General features: G+C 36.1%; 1 protein-coding gene and 1 pseudogene across 5 annotated transcripts in view; both read left to right on the forward strand.

The window, feature by feature from the left end:
• DMD (dystrophin) overlaps positions 1–23,963 on the forward strand; it is a 2,360,554-nt gene that overhangs the window by 976,602 nt on the left and 1,359,989 nt on the right. For all 5 annotated transcript variants that reach the window (XM_066250305.1, XM_066250306.1, XM_066250308.1 and 2 more), the window contains 3 exons: positions 1,354–1,491; positions 4,255–4,407; positions 5,282–5,464. In XM_066250305.1, the coding sequence (XP_066106402.1) occupies positions 1,354–1,491; positions 4,255–4,407; positions 5,282–5,464 (474 nt within the window). The remainder of the gene's footprint in view (positions 1–1,353; positions 1,492–4,254; positions 4,408–5,281; positions 5,465–23,963) is intronic.
• Positions 9,568–12,824, forward strand: LOC136317288 (ferritin heavy chain pseudogene; annotated as a pseudogene).

Here is a 23,963-nt window from a genome sequence, read left to right on the forward strand (position 1 = left end):
TTTTATTCTTGTTTTTTTTTCCCTTCTGTCCTCAGCCCTAGCAAATGTTGCAGACTTTTAAAATACTTATTAGTGTAAGGAAGGTCTTTTACACACTAGAAATATATAGGGGTGGGCAAAATTAGGTGTACAGTGGTTCATATGGAAAATAACACAAAAAGAAATAATAATACAAGAATAACCTCTGTGTTTCATGTATTCACAATTGTAAACCTACTCTTGCCCACTCCTGTAGATGTCTGTTACAGTATTGCAGTACACTAGTAACTGTTAGATATCGGATAAAAATTCCATTTATTTTAAAAAAGAACAGTTCCTTAGTTGTGTGTGGAAGGTTAAATATGCACTATAGATTTGAAAATGTGATATCTTATACCATGAATAGTTATCCACACACATACATAGGAATTTTAAAAGATTGTCTAATATTTGTTATTCTTAGTTCATCGGAGAACCTTGGGTACCATTGTAGGGTGGACCACCTTGATAGAAAGTATTTATATATTGAGTTAAAAGAAAGACAAGAAACTAGACATGAAAAATGACATGGTCACACATGCTAGTATCTCAGACGCACTAATTCAAATCATTTTAATTCAAAGTACATAAAATAACAGTATTTTTTGGAGTCTAAAAAAGCCTAATACACATTGATAATGTCTAAAGCCATTTTTTCTAATCTGTATTTTAATTATTTGATTATATTTATTTAAAAATAACATGCATTTATGACATGTGTAGAAATCATTTGCAGTATTTGACAGCAATTTAACACATCATTTTTTTTTACTAATGCCCTAATATTTATCATAAATACAGGCAATTAGGTTATTTAAAGCAGAGATGATTAGAAATTAGAGTACATTTAGCACAAAATGTTTTCACTTAGGAGTGAGTGTGTTAAAATGTTAAGATTTGTTGCCATCTCACACTCACACGTCCACATCCGTGTTCCCATATGGATTAGCTAGCATTATAAATGACAAGTTGAGTTCACTCCCCCAAGCTTTTTAAATTTCTAAAAATATACTGACAAATCAAAGCCAAAAGAATGCTTTCACAGCGACTCAGGGCTTGTCTGAATGATGAAGTAGCTGACTGCAAGGTCTGCCTACGTATCCCCTTATCAAGTATGTCCTTTTGAACTAGGATAGAGGGATCTAACTTCTTTGAAAAGTTAAAGTACAACCTATAAAAGAAAAACTATGAGCACAGCATCTTATAATAACATTCCCTGAAAGTTTGAAATTGGAATTTTTTGGTGTGTTTAAATAAGATGTTTTATTGTCTCTGTTAAAAATGTACAGCTTTGTAAAAACCCAAATGAAGACTGTACTTGTTGTTTTTAATCAGAGTGAAGACAATGAGGGTACTGTAAAAGAATTGTTGCAAAGAGGAGACAACTTACAACAAAGAATCACAGATGAGAGAAAGCGAGAGGAAATAAAGATAAAACAGCAGCTGTTACAGACAAAACATAATGCTCTCAAGGTATTAGAGCTACAATTATAATATACCTTGCCTGTGGTTTCTTTTCATATGTAGGGGAAAATAGATCGGGCATAAATAAAATCTGCTTAAGAAGCTTACCGGAAAGACGTCTTTTTCAGTTCATGTGTGTTTATTTAACATTTTTGAGTGGTGTGTTTGATTTTGAAAAATGTGTTGCTTAAAGTTTTTGAGTTTGTTTTGCTTAGACAGTTTTTTTTTTTTTTTTGGAGTAGAAATCAAAAGATGAAAATGCACCATATATAGTGTTTATACATTTCATTTTGTAATATAGTTTCTTTTTATAAGTTAGTTTTACATTTGTTTTGGGAAAAAAAACAAACACCTACTTAACTGCCAAAATAAACAATCTATATATTTTTGGGCTTCCTACTTCCTATATTTTAGTGGTTTTGACTAGGACCAATTTTTTTGGTAACCTAATATTTGTTTAATAAGCCCTGGGATGCTATTTGATTTTTTTCCAATAAATTGTATTTTCCCTTTAATAGAGTCGCTCTTTGCAACTCACCTTAGCATCTGCAAGAGTCTAATGCTATTCTTATAGGAATTCTCAAAATTAATTTTAATATCTTTGACAAAGAACTGGTACTGTCTTATTAACCAGTGACAGTGGATTGCTTCAAGTTCCCATATGATTAATGTGGATTTGTGCAGGAAGGACAGAAGAGAGTATTGGTTTTTCTATAACAATACCTGGGAAGTTCGGGACATGTGAAGTTCTGGACATGTGAAGATTTCTGTGAAATAACCCTTTTGCAATGTGTTTTGCAGTATTCACTATTTGCATGCATGGCTGATTTTCTAACACTGTTAGTAGCCGAACTTCTCATTGTAAATCACTCTCCCAGAGCTCTGTAGCTATAGGATGAACCCACCTAGTAAGTGGATGGAGTCTGCTTTCTATATGCAAATAAGAATATAAAACCTTTTCCATAGAGCCAGACAACCAAATAAACACTGCTGAGAAAGTAATTACATAATATTGTGCCTGCAAGTAATCCACCAGGGAAAGTCTCATTGACCAGCAGGTGTTCCGAAGGTAACTGCTGATAAATGTAGTAAACATAAAAGGTCCATTCCTCAGGGGAATGCAAGAGCAAGCCACAATGTGCTCAGAAAATCAGAAATCTGTGTGATTCACACGCTTCCAACTGTGACCACGCTTTCTGCGGCGTCTACACTGGTCAGACGATGATATGTGTCCCACTGGACAGCAGTGTTTAATGTTTATCTGGCATACCTGTAAAGAAATCTCCATAATGCCTCTAAATATCTTTACAAAGTAAATATTACCTTGTACTTAGGACATAAAAGGAGTTTCAGATTTTAGGAGCACAGCCCTTTCTCTTGGCAAAGACGTGAGCTGTGTGAACACGGCGCTGTCAGCTCTCATTCATGCGACTGTATCTTGGTACCTTTGAAAAAAGCAGCATTCCGCCTGTCTCGTGCCAGGCAATTATTACCGCCACAGAGGTTTAGAAATTCAACTAAAAATGTAAACTGCAGTAAATTTTCCATCCCCAGTTTTCAACAAAATGGAGAGCAGAATCTAGATTTATTATTGCAAGTATGTGCTAGAAGCGTTAATGAAAATCAACTCCCCTTGCCAAGCCAATTGACACCACCCAATTCAGTAACTGTGCTAACCTGCCCACTGGCTCTAATTCTAGTGCTTAGGAAATATTTCAAAGAAGGTAAAAAAAAAACTTTCTAATGCAATGAATGTTTCAGTGGTTCTTTGATATTCATTATTTTCTTTTGCTCCGGTTAAATCTGTACATGAATCCCTAATTGCTACTACTCTGAAGAAAGGAAAGCTGTATCCAACTCTTAATATTCCCTTGTATTGCCATAAAATGGCCTTTCTGCTAATTGTATCGATAGGGAAGACCCTGCGTGTAGTTGTACTGAGCAGGAGGATTAATCCCCGCCCCTCTGCTGTTGATTATTAAATCAATCACCCATATTTATTTATCTCATCGGGTTGATTGGAAACTATTTACTGCCCCTTTTCCTGGTAAAATAATGCATTATTTTACATTTGGAGCATGATTTGATAAAGGAAGAAAACATTGGCCATACAGGCCTTGAATGAGAAAATATTTTTGTAACACTTGAGTTGTCATGTTCACATACAATCACATAAATACAATTTTCACACTTCTACATATAGAGCTTGAAACAATTTATATGATAAGTAAGATGATTTTAGCTTTCTAATTATAAAATATCAATGGCCCATGCAATGTCTTTACAGGGATTTCTAAAACCATGAAGGTAGTTATTTGACTACATAAACTTAAAAGTTTTGTATATGAACCCAGGGCGTAAGATAGGAAGTTTAGAATTTTTTAAACCTATTTTAAAAGTCAAATTTAAACTTAAGTTTGTACAAGTATCTGGTCAGCTCAGTTGTGTTCATATTAAACTATTTCAAATAGACTACATGACAATTTAGTTGACTCGTTAAGTCAATTAAATATAATAGGCTTTCAAATCAAGTTTAAACACGCCAAGAGAAAATACTTGAAGTAGGTCATTCAGGTTTCTTAGCTTCATATCCAAGAGTCCTGTCCCATATGTTCATGATTTGATCATCTAATTATATGTTTAGCATTTTAATGGAAATCTAACCAAAGTTGTACAAGAAGGTGAGGGACGCAAATTATTTTGAAATAACTACAGCCAGAAGTGTACTATACATATATATTGATATTTTAATAATATCTGCACCATGAACAGGATTTGAGGTCTCAAAGAAGAAAAAAGGCTCTAGAAATTTCTCATCAGTGGTATCAGTACAAGAGGCAGGCTGATGATCTCCTGCAGTGCTTGGATGACATTGAAAAAAAATTAGCCAGCCTACCTGACCCGAGAGATAAAAGGAAAATAAAGGTAATGTTGTTTTAGAATGTCAATCCTCGATTTTCTTGCTGCCATTTTCTTTCTTTAACTTTAACTTTGGGGCTCCCATTTAAAATGTTGATGTGATTGTCTTCTTTCTTAGCGTTCTCTTCTGATTTAATGTATTTCCTTGTATTGTATTTTGTTTTAGTAAATGTATTCTACTGAGTGTTTTTCAACTGACATACGTTGAATGAATAAACTGTTTTCTTTTTAGACAGTGTAAAAATGAATTAAGAACTGTCATGTGTTTTCTGGTAAAATTGTAATTGACTCTGTGTATCTTTGTTCCAGATGAACAAATGACTTATCGATATACGGACGGCTTCTTTCTCATGTTAGCCCATTCATTCCATCAAAGCATCTTCACCCATCATTGTCAGATCTCTAGATTTATTTGCATCTTGTCTGAAGATGTGTTTTTTCTGTTATTATTTTACACTTTTTATTTTGCCTCCTTTTCTGTTGAGTTCCTCACAACTTAATAAAAAAGAAATAAATAATTTATCCCTTTACCCTGTAAAGTATATTCTTTTTGGATGCCCCCCCCCCAAATAAGCAATCACTGAAATTTGGGTCAGCTTGCAGCACAGCAGAGGAATTTAGAAGAAAGAAAAGTGTTAGAGCCATTTAAAGATGTTTCTTAATTAGAACATCTAAAACTGAGCAGTCAAAGGGGAACTGAGGTGAAATTTGGATTCTTGGGTGACGATGACAGTGAGAGCTGCCATATTTGTCAATTATGAGACGCAAGAAGGAAATGATAACAGCCTATGACCATTTCTGAGAGAAGTGTGTGCTGCTTGCAGGTCGGTTGATGTGGTCAGCTAACTACCCTGGGCCCTGTATTGGTTTTGCTCACTAGGAAATTGACCGTGAGTTGCAGAAGAAGAAAGAGGAGCTGAACGCAGTGCGTAGGCAAGCTGAGGGCTTGTCTGAGGATGGGGCTGCAATGGCAGTGGAGCCAACCCAGATCCAGCTCAGCAATCGCTGGAGGGAAATTGAGAGCAAATTTGCTCAGTTTCGAAGACTCAACTTTGCACAAATTGTGAGTTGTCACTGGCAAGCCCACCTATGCGTTTGCAACTGCTACTCTAATAACAGAGGCCTACTAACAACGCAGAACCAAAATAGACGTAACCCAAATCTGGGTGCGATTTCCAACCTCTAATATGCTTTCTGAAAGCTAGTAGCTTCCCCTCAACTCTGGGTTTCTGAACACTAGTGTTTACTCTTTCTGATTAAAAATATAATAAATTAACAGGTCATAGGAAGCAGCTCCCTTATTGGAATTGAAAAGTACATCTTTTTTTTGCTGCCTCATTTTTTCCATAACATTGGCAATGTGAATTTGTCAATTTATCATACATTTACTTTATTTTAGTGTTTAACCAGAAAATTGCTTTTCTGAGATCATCTCATGCTGCTTTTACTTTCGTAATGTATAGATGATAAATAATAAATCTTTTGTGAGTCATCTCACATCATCTTGCATAAGCCCTTTTATCATTGACTCAAAGAAAATAGTTTTGTGCTCATACCTGGCTAATCTACTTAATGGGTTAAAGGGATTATTAGAAGGAATGTATGGCTAGTAAGATGGTTGATAGCTGGTAAACTACTGAAAAAATATTAAATATTGTGACTACTGAAATAGCTCAAACCAGAGAAAAAGAACAACTGCTCTTCTTTCAAACCACTGGCTAGAAATTTTATGAGTCTCTCTTTGAAAAGGCGATTGAAAATCTGCAGCTTGGTCTTCTTAGCTCATTATTTGTAATAGGGTACAAATCATAGGGATTTTCTAACACATCCATGTTTTGATTCTATTCTGGGAAATCATAAAGTGAAGAGGAATAGTCAGCACTCTGTAATTAGGCAAAGAAGAGTGCTCCTCACAAAACCAGGATGTCAAAGCCTGGAAAATTAGGCTTTATAATTATGGTAGGTTGGATCAGGTGAAACCAACAGATAGTCAACCATTTTTTACCTTTGTAATGACAATTTCATTTATTTCAATCCATAAATGAGACTTTTGAGGGGGAGAATTTCTTATGGGATATTGTGGATTCAATTAATATGGGGCATATTTGAAAATATGTCTAGAACAATTAACAGAACTCTGTAAGTATATCATTTTGTTAATACTTCTTAGTAACCAAGGGAAAATAGTCTTCATATTATTGTGACTTGTTTTTACATGTGAGAAAAATCCATGAATACATTGTTTTCTATGAAATCCAGTACCCTACCATTTAATAGCAGCTGTATATTCTGAGAAATTGGACAAAGTAATATAAGATATATTTAAACTGTATGACACTTGATGTCCAATTCTAGCTGATTGCACATTTCAGCCTATTATTCTTTATATTAGATGTTGTGAAAGTAATATGTCATAAATCACACTCAAGCTTACACTAGCAGAAAGCCTGTGTCTGTGGGTACATCAGGAATTGAAAGATTAAGACAACCATAAAGAAAATTCAAGTAAAACATTTTTGCCATAATTTAATAGATCATTCAGGGAGAAGTCAGAGAATTATCTGACTACTAATTTCTTCATTCTAATTTCCCCCAAATCTTGACACACTCGATATGCAGGATTGAATTTTTTTACTACCCAGTAAAGGTAAGTTATTAACACTTTTTAGTTAAATAGACACAGGATAAAAAAATCTCCCTAAAACTCACTTAAAATGTCATTATATAATTACACATAATAGGCTCTTGACGATATTTATAAAACATAATAATATGAATAATATGATGTTTGGTGAAATAAAGGAAGGGTATGTAAACCAGTATAAAAATTTAAAAATAATGTATAGTAAAATAACAAGAGATATTTTTCCCACAAACCATTTCTTTTTTATTTTATATCTGAATAATTCAAAATTCAGAAGGTGCCTGGGATGGGGACAATATTTTTATATTGTTGTTATTTTTCATGATAATAGAAGCAATAATAATATGCATGAAGAATAGTCAATTTAATATTATAATCACATTTGACTTTGGATTTTAATTAGACCAAAAAGATGATACATGGTTGGTAGATATATTCAAGACATATCTTTATATTCCATTATATTTCACCAGTTACTAACATATATTAAAAGCCATTTCAGATATGTGATGGTTAGAGTCATCTCTCCCAATTAGTCTATGATGAGGCCACTTACGATACCCACAAGCGAGTAGCTTAACCAAAAGTTAAATTTGGAATGACCCTACAATGGCCCTAGCACAGGTAGTCATAGCTTCAAATTCTTTACTCCTTTCTGCAATCCCCCTTCTCTGTTGTTTTCATCTTTTTCTTAAATGTATCTTCCTGTTCTCTCTAGGTAGAAACGTTAGGATTTTTTGGACTTATTGATTTTCCTTCATACGTTGGTCTTTCATATGTCAGCAGTGGCAATTCAAGATTATAGACAGGACTGTGAAGTGCTTAACATTTGATAGCTAAGTTTAAAAGGAAGGATTTTTTTTTCCTATTTCAGAGATAAAGACTCAGGAATAGGCTGAGTAGTGTAAAAATCAGTGCTCTTTGGGGACTATGTCCATGTTAGAGCTATATAAGGGAAAAAACTCATAGATACAGACAACAGTGTGGTGGTTACCAGAGGGAAAGGGGGTGGGAGAGGTAGAGGAAGTTAAAGGGGAGAAATGGTGATGGAAGGAGACTTGACTTTGGGCAGTGAAGTACACAAAATACAGTGTACAGATGATGTAGTATAGTATTATATACTTGAAACCTATATATAAATAATTTCATTAGCCAATGTTGCCCCAGTAAAGTCAATACTTTTTTTTAAAAAAAAAGACAAAAAAATACAAACATCTTAGCAGAAGAAGGAAAATGAAAGTCCATTTTCTAAATATAATTCCGCCTGCCCTGGATATCCTATAGTTTCAAATTTCAAGCAAATAATGCTGATAGTCAACATTTTATTTCCAACCAGTTCTTATTCAACTTCTTATTTTGGCTGCCTAACAAGTGTCTCAAACATAACATAGCCAAGTCAAGAATAATTGATTTCCTCTCCTACATAAATTGGCTCCTACAGAGCTCCTTGAGTGTAAATTGCCCGTTCACTTAGCTCAAAAACCTAGACGTCAGCCCTGATTCCTCTTTTCTCTTATATTATCCATGAGATTCATTTCAAATCCTATGCCTCTGACTGAAAAATACATCTTTAATTGTGTGCTCCTTAGTGTCTGCATTGTGGAAACCCTAGACTACAGGAGAGTTGTCTCTCATCTCTGCTATTTCAACAGTCTCTAATTCTCGCTTCCAGCCCTTCCCCACCTACACTCTTTCACCCTGGCAAAGCCGGCGAGATCTTCAAGTGTTAATGAAATTCTATTAAGCCCCTGCTGATCATTACCCTTTCCTCAAAATCATTACCCTTTGAGCTCTACAGCAGTGGTCCCCAACCAGTTTTGGGCCACAGACCGGTTTAATGTCAGAAAATATTTTCACGGACCGGCCTTTAGGGTGGGACGGATAAATGTATCACGTGACTGAGACAAGTGTCAAGAGTGAGTCTTAGACGGATGTAACACAGGGAATCTGGTCATTTTTTAAAAATAAAACATCGTTCAGACTTAAATATGAATAAAATGGAAATAATGTTAAGTTATTTATTCTTTCTCTGTGGACCAGTACCAAATGGCCCACGGCCCAGGGGTTTGGGACCACTGCTCTACATAACTTGGGCCCTGTCTGTGACTCCTGTTACTCCAATTTTATCTCCCTTTTTTCCATTCTCTGATCACAGAGTTATAAAAGGCTTTCCTTTGCTTAAACACACCCAAAACATTTCTGTCTCAGGACCTTTGCACATGTTTCTTCAGGAAATATTTTCCACCTAGATATTTACATAAGTATTATAACTTAAATTAGCCATCCTACCATCTAGATGCAATGAACATTAAGTAGAACTTTCATATATAATCTAGACAGTTAATACTCAAGAAGTATTTTTTTAGAAGTGATTTTATATTCCTTATAATTATAATGCTGTTTGAGAGTTTAAGGCAAGTGTTCAGAAAAACAAGTTTTATTGCAGTTAATTTTGGATGTGTGTATAATGAAAAAAGACAAAATGTTCTTGAAACCCAACATGGAGTTGGGAAAGGGTGAATATGAGGAAGTTTACAGTCGTGTATTACAATGGACACTTATCTCTACATCAGCGTAAATGAGAATAAAGTACAGTGTGTCCATAAAGTCATGGTGCACTTTTGACCAGTCACAGGAAAGCAACAAAAGACGTTTCTGTAGGATGATGTGGCAGCATGTGCGCATGCACAGATGATGACATAACACTGTGTATACAGCGGAGCAGCCCACGGCCAAGCCAGTCGAGATGTGGACTGTACAGAGGAAAGTTCAGTGTGTTCTGTGGCTCGCTAAATTCGAATCCGTGACCAAAGTGCAACGTGAAGATCGGCGCATTTATAACGAAGCGCCACCCCTTAGGAATAACATTACTTGGTGGGATAAGCAGTTGAAGGAAACCGGCAATTTGGTGGAGAAACCCTGTTCTGGTAGGCCATCAGTCAGTGACGAGTCTGTAGTAGAGGCTATACAGGATAGCTACCTAAGGAACCCTAAAAAATCTGTGCGTGAGCCCACATTGAACTTCACTGAATAGGTATGAAACTGGGAGAGTTTTCCTTTTATTTGGTGCAGATTTCACATTTCTATCCTCTTTTGTTGCTTTCCTGGGACCACTCAAAAGTGTACCATGACTTTACAGACACACTGTATATTAACATTAAAAGTATAAATTTTTCTAATATACAAGTTATTGAAAAGTTGAAAGTTAATTTTCTTAGTAGATTCACTAAAATGCCACAAGAAGTGTATTATACAAATTAGTCTATAAGTGGATAATTTTGTAAAATGAAAACACTTCATAGTGTGAACATTTTCCCACTAAATTTTAAAAATTGACTTTGAATAGACCCTTACATCTACAAAGAACTTTCACATATATCTAGTTTGAGCCCACTAATAACCTCCACACGTAAGTAGTATTTTTATTTTATAGTATGAAAAATTAAGGTAATGAGATATGTCCAAGGGCACATTTAAGGTTTGGAAGACACCAAACCTGATCTCAGGGCTTCTCAGACTACTGTGGGAATTACTCAAAAGAAAGAAAAAAAGTTATCGAGTGTTCAAATAAGTTTCAGAAACACTGGATTAAGCAAAGTGTCCTTACTTTATAAATTTTCAAGGCTTTTGATATGCAAATGTGATGATGAATTCCTACAAGGGGAATTGATTCTGCAGACTTTCACATCTGGGTAGTTGCAGTACAAAGGGGACGATTTCATTTCAGTTTCAGTGATAGGATTCCTGTTCTCATGGTTGTGAAGAACTAGCATCCTTCAGAAAAAAATAAAATTAGGAAAAGCATCACTGTACCATTATGCTTTTGTTATTTTAGATTTTTTAAGTGAAGCAATGAGTACTAGAAAAGTAATCACAGTGCTACTGTCAAAAGAATGTCTGAACCTATATTTGATAGTCTGTCACTCATTTTATTGTATGTGCATTTTCTCCTATCACATAATGGCAACCAGTTAATTTTGAGACTTAAATGAAGGGGAAGCATATATTTTTTTTGCATAATTGCCACACAGATTTTTTTCTTTGCCTTGGAATAACAATAGAGACTGTCAGCTGCCAATGCGAGATCCTTGGAGAATTTGGGGACATAAATGATTTTCTTCTTTAGAGACAGAATGTTCTTTAGTAAACAGAGAAGTGAATATAAAAGACTAATGATGGTTGCTAAGAAAAATGAACCAAGGAGATAGCTACTTATAGAATTCTGCTTTCCCCAACCTCAATTTTGTAATTAACATATCACAAGAGTTTAAGAAAGAAATTAGACAAGTCAAGATTTTATGTTTTTGTAGATTGTTTGTGATCATAATATTTATTGCCATTTTTTATAGAAATCTTCCCTGTCTCTAGTTATGTAATAGAATCAGTTTAATGATTGTTTAGTAAATAGAGTATGTTCAGCTAGAATCAACTTGCAGGAAGATGACAGACTGAATGAGTCCCCATTCTTCATTTCACGTGTATGGGAACTCTGAATAAAATACGATTTTTGTAACATTTTATACACATAGCTGAGCTCAAAATATATGATGGAACATCTCTTATCTTAATTATCCTAAAGGAGCACATCGTCTCCCGTGATATTGGACCTGCAATGAAGTCCTAACAGTTAGGAGAGTTTTAAAGACCTTTTAGTAGAAAATATGTAGCCTTACGTAACACGTCACTACAGAGATATAAATTAAACCCTGCCTAAAACAGAACCTTCCAATGTTACCCCCGGCACGTGAAGGGAGAATATATAAATCCTACTTACAAACTCCATCTGCCAGGGATTGTGGCTGGAGAAAATAAAATCATATATGGAAATTAAACCTGAATGTAGATGATTTGAACTGTTACACTAACTACAGGGCTCAACACTTTTGAATTGAGAAATTAACTTCAAATTAGTCCCAGATTGGTGAAATCTATGGAATCCTCCATCAGAATAATATGATCAATCAATCTTTTGGTGGTGTTCCATAGACACACAAAATAGAACATTGCTTCATAGCAAAAGATTACAACCCACATGAGGAAATAATACATCGTGGACAGTTTTCCCCAAGAGTCCCCTTGGTTTTCAGCCTCAACAGTGTTTGGATGGAACTGGTGCTGGAACTCTATCCCAGCCAGTTGCCTAGAGCCAGCCTCCCGCCACCTGCTCTCAGTGCCCTCAGAGCACCCCAGAGCCCCAGCCACTGCTCCAACACCAAACAGCTGCTTGTCCTCAACTGTCTGTAGTAACACTGCGTCCACCTCACTAGTGCACCAGAACTACCACCAGGACTCACAGGCCACCACCAATCCCCAGATCAAACTGGAGCTCTATGCTTCCTGTGTCTACTGTTCACCTGTCCATGTCTTACTTCTTTGCCCATAATGATGTGGCTTTGAAGAACTTGGCTAAATGTTTTCTCCACCAATCTTATGAGGAGACGGAGCATGCTGAAAAACTGATAAGACTGCAGAACCAGTAAGGTGGCCAAATCTTTCTCCAAACCTAATGACTGGGAGATTGGTTGAGTGCAGTGGAGCTTGCGATCCTCTTGGAAAAATGTATAATCAGTCACTACTAGAATTGCACAAACTGACCACCGACAGCAATGACCCTCATTTGTTTGACTTCATGGAGACGCACTATCTGAATGAGCAGGTGAAATCCATCAAAGAATTGGATGATCACATAACCAACTTGTGAAGGTTGGGGACCCCAAAATATGGCATGAAAGGGTATCTCTTTGAAGAGCACACCCTTGGAGATGGTGAGGAGAGCTAAGCTTTAGGCTGGCTTCCCATAGCCATGGGGGTCACTACCCTGGTCAACAAAGCAGTCCATGCATGTTGAGGTTACCTTAACCTTTTCTATAACTTGTACCAAATTATCCACAAATACTCTTTCCTTTGTACTATTTCTTCAGATAAAGTAATCAGGTACCCCCATATAAAGAAAGAAATAATAAATTATGACATAGAGTCATATAACAAGGATCAAGAGAATTAGTACCTCATGAATTTAAAATTATAGAAAACTCTTGGTTACTCTAATGTAAATATGTTGAAAATAATTATAAAGCTTGTTAAAAGTATAAAATAAACATGAAGTTGTACAACACTGTGAAAAAGACATGAGTATTTATGATTAAAACAATCAAGTAAAACTTGTAGAAACCAAAGACTAGTCATTGATATAAAAAAAAATCTAAGCATATGCATTAAACACCTAACTAAGTAAATGAAAAGAAAAAATTAGAAGGTCATTATGGTGAAATTATCAGAATATACCACATAAATTTAAAAAATATGGAAAATTGAAAAGACAGAACAGAATAAGAAACTTTATGTCTAATATAATTTTGAAAGCAGAGGACTGAGAAAATATTCAAAACAATATTTAAGGGATAATGGTTGAAAATTTCCCAGAACTTAAGGAAGACATCAGCCCATAAACTAAATAAATATTATACGTTGGTATTCCAATCAACGATGAATTAATATAAACCTACAAAACAGAATGTATAAATACCTTATGAAAGAAACAGGGCACACAGATATGTCAACAGTAATGGCTTAGTTAATTAAAAGTTCTGCTAGTAAATTAATCAACACAAATCTCTAAAATTCTGTTGTGTTATCATTGCATAATTAAAACTAGGTCACTATTTATAAGGTGGATTCCACTCATGTTAGAAACCCTTGGGTATACAATATAATCAACAGTTCAGATGCTATAGTAATGTTTACATGAAACCTATATACTCTTATTGATCAATGTCACCCTGTTAAATTCAATGTTCTAAATAAAATTTAAGAATGAAAAAAGAAAGGAAAGGAAAAGGAAAGAAAGAAAGAGGGAGAGAGAGAAGGGAAGGAAAGGAAACCTTTGATAGTTTGTAATAACTTTTATAAAAACCTAGGTTTATATTTTGAGTCATTACCCAGGAAATTTTGACTAATTATTGAGCTTCAAGATAAAGTTAATAACTCCTTTCTTATGGAATTAAGAGAGATAATGAAGTACCAAAAATGCCTTAAAAAGTTCCAGAATATTTTTATTTTGTTCACTGTATAATGTGCACAGGTGTTGGTATCTAGAGTTCATACTACTAGGTGCCAAACCAAAGCCAAAAATCTAAGTTATTCTCAATTGGTAGTGTTCTACATACCTAAGAGAAGCAAATGCAAATAAATTCTAGTTTTTACTCTGCTTAAATCTAGACTTTAACTTCCACAAGTAGAGTTCTAAGCACGTGGATTTAGGATCTAGCCTTGAAATGGTCAGTCACACAAAGAAACCAGAGGAATCTAACTCACACAACCAGAGAGGGATGATTTAGTCTGGTACAGAATGTGAAGTAAATACGTTAAATAAACACTTTTAAAGTAGTCAAAGTTTGCACCAAATGTATGAAATAGGAACAAGAGACAATACAAATTAAGAATCATGAAGTTTGTTCTGAAGCGAAGCAAGTGGAACTTCTAGAAATTGAGAAATGGAATAACAAATTAAAAATTCAGTGGAGGCCCTGGCCGGTTGGCTCAGTGGTAGAGCGTCGGCCTGGCGTGCAGAAGTTTTGGGTTCGATTCCTGGCCAGGGCACACAGGAGAAGTGCCCATCTGCTTCTCCACCCCTCCCCCTCTCCTTCCTCTCTGTCTCTCTCTTCCCCTCCCACAGCCGAGGCTCCATTGGAGCAAAAGATGGCCCGGGTGCTGGGGATGGCTCCTTGGCCTCTGCCCCAGGTGCTAAAGTGGCTCTGGTCGCCGCAGAGCGACGCCCCGGAGGGGCAGAGCATCGCCCCCTGGTGGGCATGCCGGGTGGATCCCGGTCGGGCGCATGCGGGAGTCTATCTGTCTCTCCCTGTTTCTAGCTTCAGGAAAATTAAAAAAAAAAAAAAATTCAGTGGAAAGTGAAGCATCAGATGAACAGAAATAAGAATTCAAAAATAGGAAGATATAGAAAACAAATGACTTCAAATAACATAGATAATAAAATTAATAAAATATAGAAAATATAAAAGATAGGGTACAGAAGGGTTTTTGAAGGTCAAATATAGAAAATACCAAATACAAGAAGGGCATTTTACACACAGGTAAAATGACATTACCTAGAAAGTGGTGACATATACAATGAGCCAGAAGGTGGTAGAATAATGTTTTCAAAAATGATGAAAAGAGAAAAAAATCCCTAAGAACCTAGAATGGTATACTCATAGAAATTCTCATCTTTTAAAATTGATATATAGTTGGTATACAATCTTATATTGGTTGTATTAGTTTCAGGTGTACAATATAGTGGTTTGACATGTCTATAGTTTATAGTGTGAATCACCCCATTAATTCTAGTCATCATCTGTCACCACATAAATTTATCATAATATTATTGACTATATTATCCTTCCACTCCGCACTGATCCCTCCACTCCCTCCCTTCAGGTAACCAGCCCTTTGGTCTCTTTTTCTATGCGTCTGTTTTTGTAAGTTAGTTTTACATTCCATATGTGAGTGAAATCTTACGGCATTTGTCTTTGTCTACCTGACTTACTTCATTGAGCAAAATACCCCTAGATCTATCCATGTTGTTGCAAATGGCAAGATTTCATTCTTTTTTATTTCTGCATAATATTCCATTGTATAAACATGCATGTGCAAGTGTGCGCGTGTGTGCGCACACACACACACACACACCAATGTTCTTTTGAGAATGACATTGAAATAAAGAACTCTTAAAACTGAGTTTACTAGTAGAAGATTCTCACCAAAGAGTTTTGTTTTAGAATTAGCCACTATTGGTATTTATTTATTTTTCAATAGTTGCATCACATGTCTTTTCTATGTTAGTGGAAAGAAATTCTGTAAACATTTTTAAGGCTGATGTACCAATCTGTGGCAAGTATGCACCTCAGGGGTAGTTTTTAAGGAGAAGGAGAATGACCCCATGTGCAAGATTTCAGATGTTAGGGAAAATGATGAGCAAATAAAATGCAAAACAAATGAAAAGGACTAAATAAATATTTGCTATATAGAAAGTTGTCTAATTTATGTATTTAATACAGAACAGAACTAAAATATTAGTGATCAGTGACAGAGTAGATGAGGTTGCTTGGCGTTCCTCACCTCATATACCCCCTGCCTTTCTGGACGTTCCTTCTCAGACTTTATTGCCAGCTCTCCTTCTCTCTCCTAATATTGGAATGCCTCAGTGCTTAGTCCTTTGTTACTTCTCACTTTAATATTTTATTGAATTATTGGCTGACATTCGTTAATAAAATTATCTAAGTTTCAGGTGTGCAATTCTATGATACATCATCTGTGTACTGTATGGGGCGTTCACACCTTAAATCTCCCTCCAGCACCATCTATCCCCCCTCTACCCTCCTCCATTTTCTATCTAAACCCTCTGCCCCCTGTCTTCTTTTAGTCTCCTGGCTTTAACACCAGTTATAAACTCATGACTATTACATTTATATAAACACGCTCCTTTCCTTCCATGAATACAGAGGAACAGTCCCCTTTGAAAGTTCCCAGTGGAAACCTACCCTTGCTTTCCTTTACTTGTTCTCAAAACGATAAATGGAGACATCATTTGCAGATATGAATCCAATGTCTCTTGACTATATCAGGACACTCTCATGGATTCTCATCTATTTTAAAGTAAAATCCAAAACCCATACATGAACTTCAATGGATATATGATCTGGCTCCTTATTATCTCTCTGGCCTCATCTCTTAATACTTTAGCCTTCAGGGGGATCTGCTCCACCCCCATTGGCCTCTTCACTTTTCCTCGAATATGTCTGGTGTACCCCCTTTGCATTATGTGTTTCCTGGGCTAAAGCCCTCTTCCTCCAGATGTCTCCATGGCGGCCTCCATCTCTGCCTTCAGATAGTAACTTACAGAAGTGCTTTTTCTCCTCTGTGAATTAATCTCCCCCCTATGTGTCTCAACCTCTCTCTCAACATACACACTGTGTCAACGCCTTCTCCATTTATTTCCCTCCATAAAATGCACTACCAGGAAAGTTACAAACATTTCCACATTTTATCTTATTATCTGTCTCCTTTCCTCAGATAAAAGCTCCAAATATGAAGGAATTTTCTTTTTTTTTTTTCACTGCTCTTCCCTCAGGACCCAAAACAGAGACTTGCAAGTAGTAGGTACACCATATTTATTTGCTGAATGAATGAATGTATTAGTGTATCAAGTGATGAATAAAGTCATTGTAAAGTCATCTTCATGTTCAGAAGACCATGCAGAATTCACTGCATATGTTGTTAATTTTAGAATAACCATTGATCTGGTAAAAATAGAGTCTGAAAATGTTAAAGTAGAGAGAGAAAAACAAACTATTGAAATAAAATGATTCATCCAAATATAACTGAGGTTTAAGAACATTAATTGAATTAGCAAAGAATAGTAAACAAGTCTGTGTACACAGGGCTTTGGTTTTTCTTGGTCTTTCCAGTTCAACGCCCTTACTGTGTATGAAATAAGATGTAATTGCGATTTTATATTCTCGTGTTTAAACAGATTCACTATTTTATAAATAAGATGTATACAATATGTTACCTTCGAAATATTACCTATAATGACTGGCTCTAAATTGCCCAGTATATTAAAATATTAATATATTCTTTGCCTTTTGTTCCTTTTATTGAATGTAGTGGGGTGACACTGGTTAACAAAATTATACAGGTTTCAGGTGCACAGTTCCAAAACGCATCATCTGTACACTGTGCTGTGTTCATCACCCCAAGTCAAGTCTCCTTCCATCACCATTTACTCCGCCCTCTACACTCCTCCCCCTTAGCCCTCCCCCAGCAATCCCTGCACTTTTGTCCTTCTTATACTAACATGCACAGGTGTTGTATACTTTGGTTATGGCTGTGATATGTACATACCTCTGAATGTTGTTCATCTCCCAATTTAAAGATACAGTGAAGGACTATAGTCACAATTCAATTTCATGACAAGTATATAAATAGATGTAAAATAATGTTACCTTATGGCAGGGGTCCCCAAACTACGGCCCGTGGGCTGCATGTGGCCCCCTGAGGCCATTTACCCGGCCCCTGCCGCACTTCCGGAAGGGGCACCTCTTTCATTGGTGGTCAAAGCGCGACGCGCTCAGGTACAGTACCACTTCCGGTGACAAAGGATGCACGCGTCAGGGCTCCAGAAGCGCATCATATCACTTGTTATTGCTAGCAGTGACAAATATGGAACCGGACATTGACCATCTCATTAGCCAAAAGCAGGCCCATAGTTCCCATTGAAATACTACTGGTCAGTTTGTTGATTTAAATTTACTTGTTCTTTATTTTAAATATTGTATTTGTTCCGTTTTGTTTTTTAACTTTAAAATAAGATATGTGCAGTGTGCATAGGGATTTGTTCATAGTGTTTTTTATAGTCCGGCCCTCCAACGGTCTGAGGGACAGTGAACTGGCCCCTGTGTAAAAAATTTGGGGACCCCTGCCTTATGGTAATGTACTGTATCAGATTTTGCTGTCAAGTGGAAATTTTGCACAATGTTCAGGAAATATTGATGGTAAAAATATGAACAATTATATATCTATAAGCACACAATTGAATCTGGTGCAATGTTCCTATGTACAGTTTTGTTATGTAATTTCATTAGTAAAATTAGAATACATATAACTCATTTTTGGCATTTGACAAAGTAACTCATTTTACTAAAATTAATATTCTCTTCTCATGGTGAATAAGTATATTAAGCAAAATTTATCTTAATCCAATAGACATAATTATGAATATCAGTTATTTTGTTGTGAGATAACACAGTTTTGTGAGGCCAGTGAGCTATGCATGACTAGATCTTTAAAAAGAGTGTCCCTAGTCCATATAATAACCTAAACAGACGAAAATTTGTCAAGCAACTTGCCTGAGTTCCCATAGAAATTGAGGGTAAGGATTCCAACATCAAGAAACAATTTTAATCATTAAAGAGATTTGGCTGTGGTGGTGGCGCTGTTTTCTTATATTAGTATCTTCCCTTTTTAATTCATTTTTAATGAAAATCTCCCAATAATGATCAAAGTCAGTGGATTTAGAGTTCCATATAGTTACTGAGAATCTATATAGAATCTCAAGTTTTCTCCTGATCTGTGGTGGCGCAGTGGATAAAGCGTCGACCTGGAAATGCTGAGGTCGCCGGTTCGAAACCCTGGGCTTGCCTGGTCAAGGCACATATGGGAGTTGATGCTTCCAGCTCCTCCCCCCTTATCTCTCTCTCCTCTCTGTCTCTGTCTGTCTCTCTCTCTCTCCTCTCTAAAATGAATAAATAAAGAAAGAATAAAAAAATGAATAAATAAATAAAATAAATAAAATTAAAAAAAAAAAAAAAAAAAAAAAAAGAATCTCAAGTTTTTTATTTTGGATACATCGAAGTGGTATTTCTCCCATTCAATAAACATTTATTTAGCGCCTCTTCTAAGCCAGACAACACAAAACATAACACTGGTGAATCCATAGCCATCATACAGAAAGATGTGATATTTGATAAATATAACTCATACAATGAGGAGGGAAAAAGTACACGGATTTATACACAACAATTTGACCTCCATTTGCAACAAAACAATCAAAAGTGTAATTTTCTCCAATCTAAATTTGCTTTGAAAATATGGAACACCAGCTGGAAAGAAGCTTAGACGACTTCTGCAGTGGGGTCGGAAATATCCTTCTGAGCATGTACAAAACAACTGGTTAAAAATAATTAAATCACTCGCACCATCTGTGAATCATTCTGATTCTTCAGTGATTACTTAAGACTCTCATTGTATGGAACATATTCTTAGAACAGATGAATAAAATTAATTCAAGTGTATAGCTTTCTTAACTTTGATTTTCATGAACGAAAAAAGGGTTCCAGTGTCTTCAAACATGCTGAGTTGTTCCGCTATTTTTTTTCTGCCCTCTTTTATGAGCCAATGACTTTGGCAACCTTGAAATGTGTTTGAAATTTAGTTTTAATTTTAATAATTCGATGGCATTTATTAACAGATGCTTTTTAATATAAATTTTATTTTAAAATTCTGTAATTCTTACCCTTTTATTTATTTAATCTTCTGAGTGTAGTTAGTACTCAGTAAGTAATTGCTGTAGTAGAGAACTGAATGAAAATCCAAAATGATTGCATTATCAAATTGAAGTCCCTAGGCTTGCTACAATTATGAGCAAGTTTTGAAAAATAAAATGGCGGCTTTAACCCAGGTAAATCAGAGGAAAGCTTTATTTAGTGGTGGCTTATCCATGGATCAAAGGTCCCTGGGTAAAATAAAAGCTGAAACTTCCCATCTGTACAAATTTAAGATGTTTAGATTAATTCATAACGTAGAGGCATTGTTAGCTGTTTAGCTGGAATAACATTTATTGCCAGGAATAATTAACAGGGAAGGTTTCCAGGAGATTTGTGAAAATATACTGCACAAAAATTAGGGAATATTTCAAAAGTGAATATTAAACTATAAAATATTTCCTAATTTTTGTGAGCAGTATAGTATCTCATACTAGTTAGTAAATTCTTAACTAACAGAATGTCTGGCTGGCAACAAATAAGTAAATGAATTCTTTAACAAATACAATAATCTATAATGTTATAAGTTCCTTTGTGATCTCTATGAAGTTCAAATTTCATGCTGATTAATATCTCGGCAATCTCAAATATGCATGAAACGTGAACAATATTATCCACACTCTATTTCAGTTTCTTGCCACATGGGCACACTTGGCTATTTTTTATGTAGAAAATTAGTTTGAGAAATCTGGCTCCTTTCATGCTCTGGCCTTCCTACTGCAAAACAGCCTCTTGAATGTATTATTGTAATGACTTCCTATTCCTCAGACTTGCCAGAATGTCTTTTGCTTTAGTCTTTGCAATGTGCTTTCCTTTTTGGGGGACTTTCATTCTGAGTCTTTCCCTGCTGGTGTCCTGTCATCTTTCAGAATGTAGAACAAATGTGTCCTTCAACATCCTGTCTGATGTAGTCACAACATTTCCCCCCAACATGTTATATAATATTAGCCAGTGTATGTCCCTTACTAGCACTTACCACAATCCAAAACTGTAGTGTTTATTTGTTTACTTGTTTCTAATTTGTCCTCTACCATTAGAATGTACGATCAAAGAAGGCAGAGACTTTGTCCTGTTATTATTTTTTTTTTGTATTTTTCTGAAGCTGAAAACGGGGAGAGACAGTCAGACAGACTCCCGCATGCGCCCCACCGGGATCCACCTGGCACGCCCACCAGGGGCAAAGCTCTGCCCACCAGGGGGCGATGCTCTGCCCCTCCAGGGCATCGCTCTGCCTTGACCAGAGCTACTCTAGCGCCTGGGGCAGAGGCCAAGGAGCCATCCCCAGCACCCAGGCCATCTTTGCTCCAATGGAGCCTCGCTGCGGGAGGGGAAGATAGAGACAGAGAGGAAGGGGGGGGCGGAGAAGCAAATGGGCACTTCTCCTGTGTGCCCTGTCCGGGAATCGAACCTGGGTCTCGCACACGCCAGGCCGACGCTCTACCGCTGAGCCAACCTGCCAGGGCTGACTTTGTCTTGTTAACTAGCATTTGTCCAATACTTAGATTCTGCCACAGAGTAGGTGTTCATTCAAAAATATTTTGCATGAATGAATGGATAGATAGCATTTTCCTGTTGAATTCCCCATAGTTCAGAATGATCTGTTCTGTATTCTTTAAAAAAAAAAAAAGTGACATCTCAATGCCATCCTACCAATCTCTGAAAGTTTTCACTAGTCCACGGGAAAGGGAAAAACTAAGAGCGAATAAGTTGTGCTTTTCATAGAGCTAAATTTATAGAACACGTGTCCTTTCTTCTTCTATAAGTATGGCTTTCTGCCATTGTTTCTGGTGGGGGTATAAAATAGCCTCTTTGCCATCTTTTTCTTTCTTGCTGTATTATTGTTATTTTGTGACAATTGTCCTTTACTAGAAAAAAAATGAAGGATGAAATTTGGTGAGGTTCCCTGACATCTTCGATAGTGTTTTATTGTTCTATCCAGGGGTCCCCAAACTTTTTACACAGAGGGCCAGTTCACTGTCCCTCAGACCGTTAGAGGGCCGCCACATACAGTGCTCTTCTCACTGACCACCAATGAAAGAGGTGCCCCTTCCGGAAGTGTGGCGGGGGCCGGATAAATGGTCTCAGGGGGCCTCATGCGGCCCGCGGGCCGTAGTTTGGGGATGCCTGTATACAACACCTGGGGGTCACCAATTTGGAGAAATTATTCATATGAAAGAACAGCGTTGCTATCAAGTTTCTATGTTGATTCCTTGAGGTTTTGATAATGAGAAAAGGAAAGCAAACCCATCCCGTGCCCTTCCAGTTAACCACTACTGGCCCACAAGCATTATCTCCTGAAATAAGATTCTGGAATTTCTTTGCTAGTGTGTGAGAAACAAATACAAGAACAGATAATGAAGAAAGGGTAGATTTAGGCTATCACAACTACTGCCTGATACATTTTCAATATATATCTTTACGTGTAGTATATAGAACAAAACCATCTTCGCTTGTTTATAAATATTTTCATCCTGTGGATTTAAATCCCTTTTTGTTTGTTTCCAAGAGACGGAGACTCCATAATAGCATCGTTTGTTAGTGCTATTTGGAATCCAAAAAATAAAACAAATTAGTATGCTTTAACACAAAAGTATTACCTTTGCTCTGTTTTATCAAACTTGAAACCCAAAAACATGAAGATGTCAAATTGGAAAAATGCACTGCAGTTCCGTTAATGTGTGTGTTTTCCTGTTACCCTTCGTTTCCAATAAAGAGTCATAACAAACGTTTAGTTTTGCTCTGTGATTTACAAAATGCTTTTACTCTCACGGCTTGAGTTAATTCTTACAATTTTCAAAAGTAATGGTTTGGATCCGAAATGTAGGCCAATTTAATCAGTATTCTGAAAAGTTCAAGAAGTGAAAAACAATAAAGTTTTTTTTTTGTTTTGTTTTTTCATTTGGCAAAACACTCTTGTAGCTGCTTTGACAAAGAGGTTTTGGAAATAGAAGGTATGTTAAGGCCTCAATTAATTAGTCTTTTGAACTATGTTATATAAAACAAGTTTAGTAGTGACTGTGTGAATAACGTTTCTTAGAATTAAAACTTGAAAATTTGATGGCCAGAATGGTGCAATTTTATATTAGGATTCTTGCCATAGGAAAATTAAACAATAATTTTTTGGAACATTGACAGAGAACAAGCTATTTCAGGAGAAACCATCTTGATTGTAAAGTGCAGCACATTAAACCCAGGGTGTCCTTAAGCTCACCAAACCCCTAAGAATTGAGCACTGTTTTTGGTAAGAAAAAGATTGCCTTTGTTCAATGACTGTTCTATTTTGTAAAATTATTTATAACTTGGCGAAATATATTATTTTAGAAAAATGCCATTAAACAATAGTTTCTACACACAGAGTAGCCCTTTTTCTATTCAGAGGTCACATGGACGTCATTATAAATTGCTTGGAACACAGCCAAGAATCAAAAATGGAGCAGAACAAAGGGCCATTGGATTCCGCATGTTGATCTGATCAAGTTCATGAAGCCCTAAGCTCACTGACATTTCTTAAGGAGAGGACCATTCAGGTCCTCCTTTGAAGATTTAAAAAAAAAAGTTGTTCACTCTTGATTTTAGAGATAATTCTAATAAACATAATTATTTTGTTTTTCTGCCTCTAGCAGATTAGAAGCCAAAAAGAAAAGGAAATAAATAAATCATATAAACACGAAATAATAGCCCTAGCCAAGAAGAGAGACAACAACAGGGCCTGTGAACAAGGATACAGGGACACGTGACCTTGAGGAACAGTTTAGCCGAAGGCAGGACAAATGAGAGAGAAAAAAATTATTTGTGGTTATTACTATTTGATTTGATTTATA

This window comes from Saccopteryx bilineata, chromosome X, assembly GCF_036850765.1.
Source record: "Saccopteryx bilineata isolate mSacBil1 chromosome X, mSacBil1_pri_phased_curated, whole genome shotgun sequence".
NCBI classification, from domain to species: domain Eukaryota; kingdom Metazoa; phylum Chordata; class Mammalia; order Chiroptera; family Emballonuridae; genus Saccopteryx; species Saccopteryx bilineata.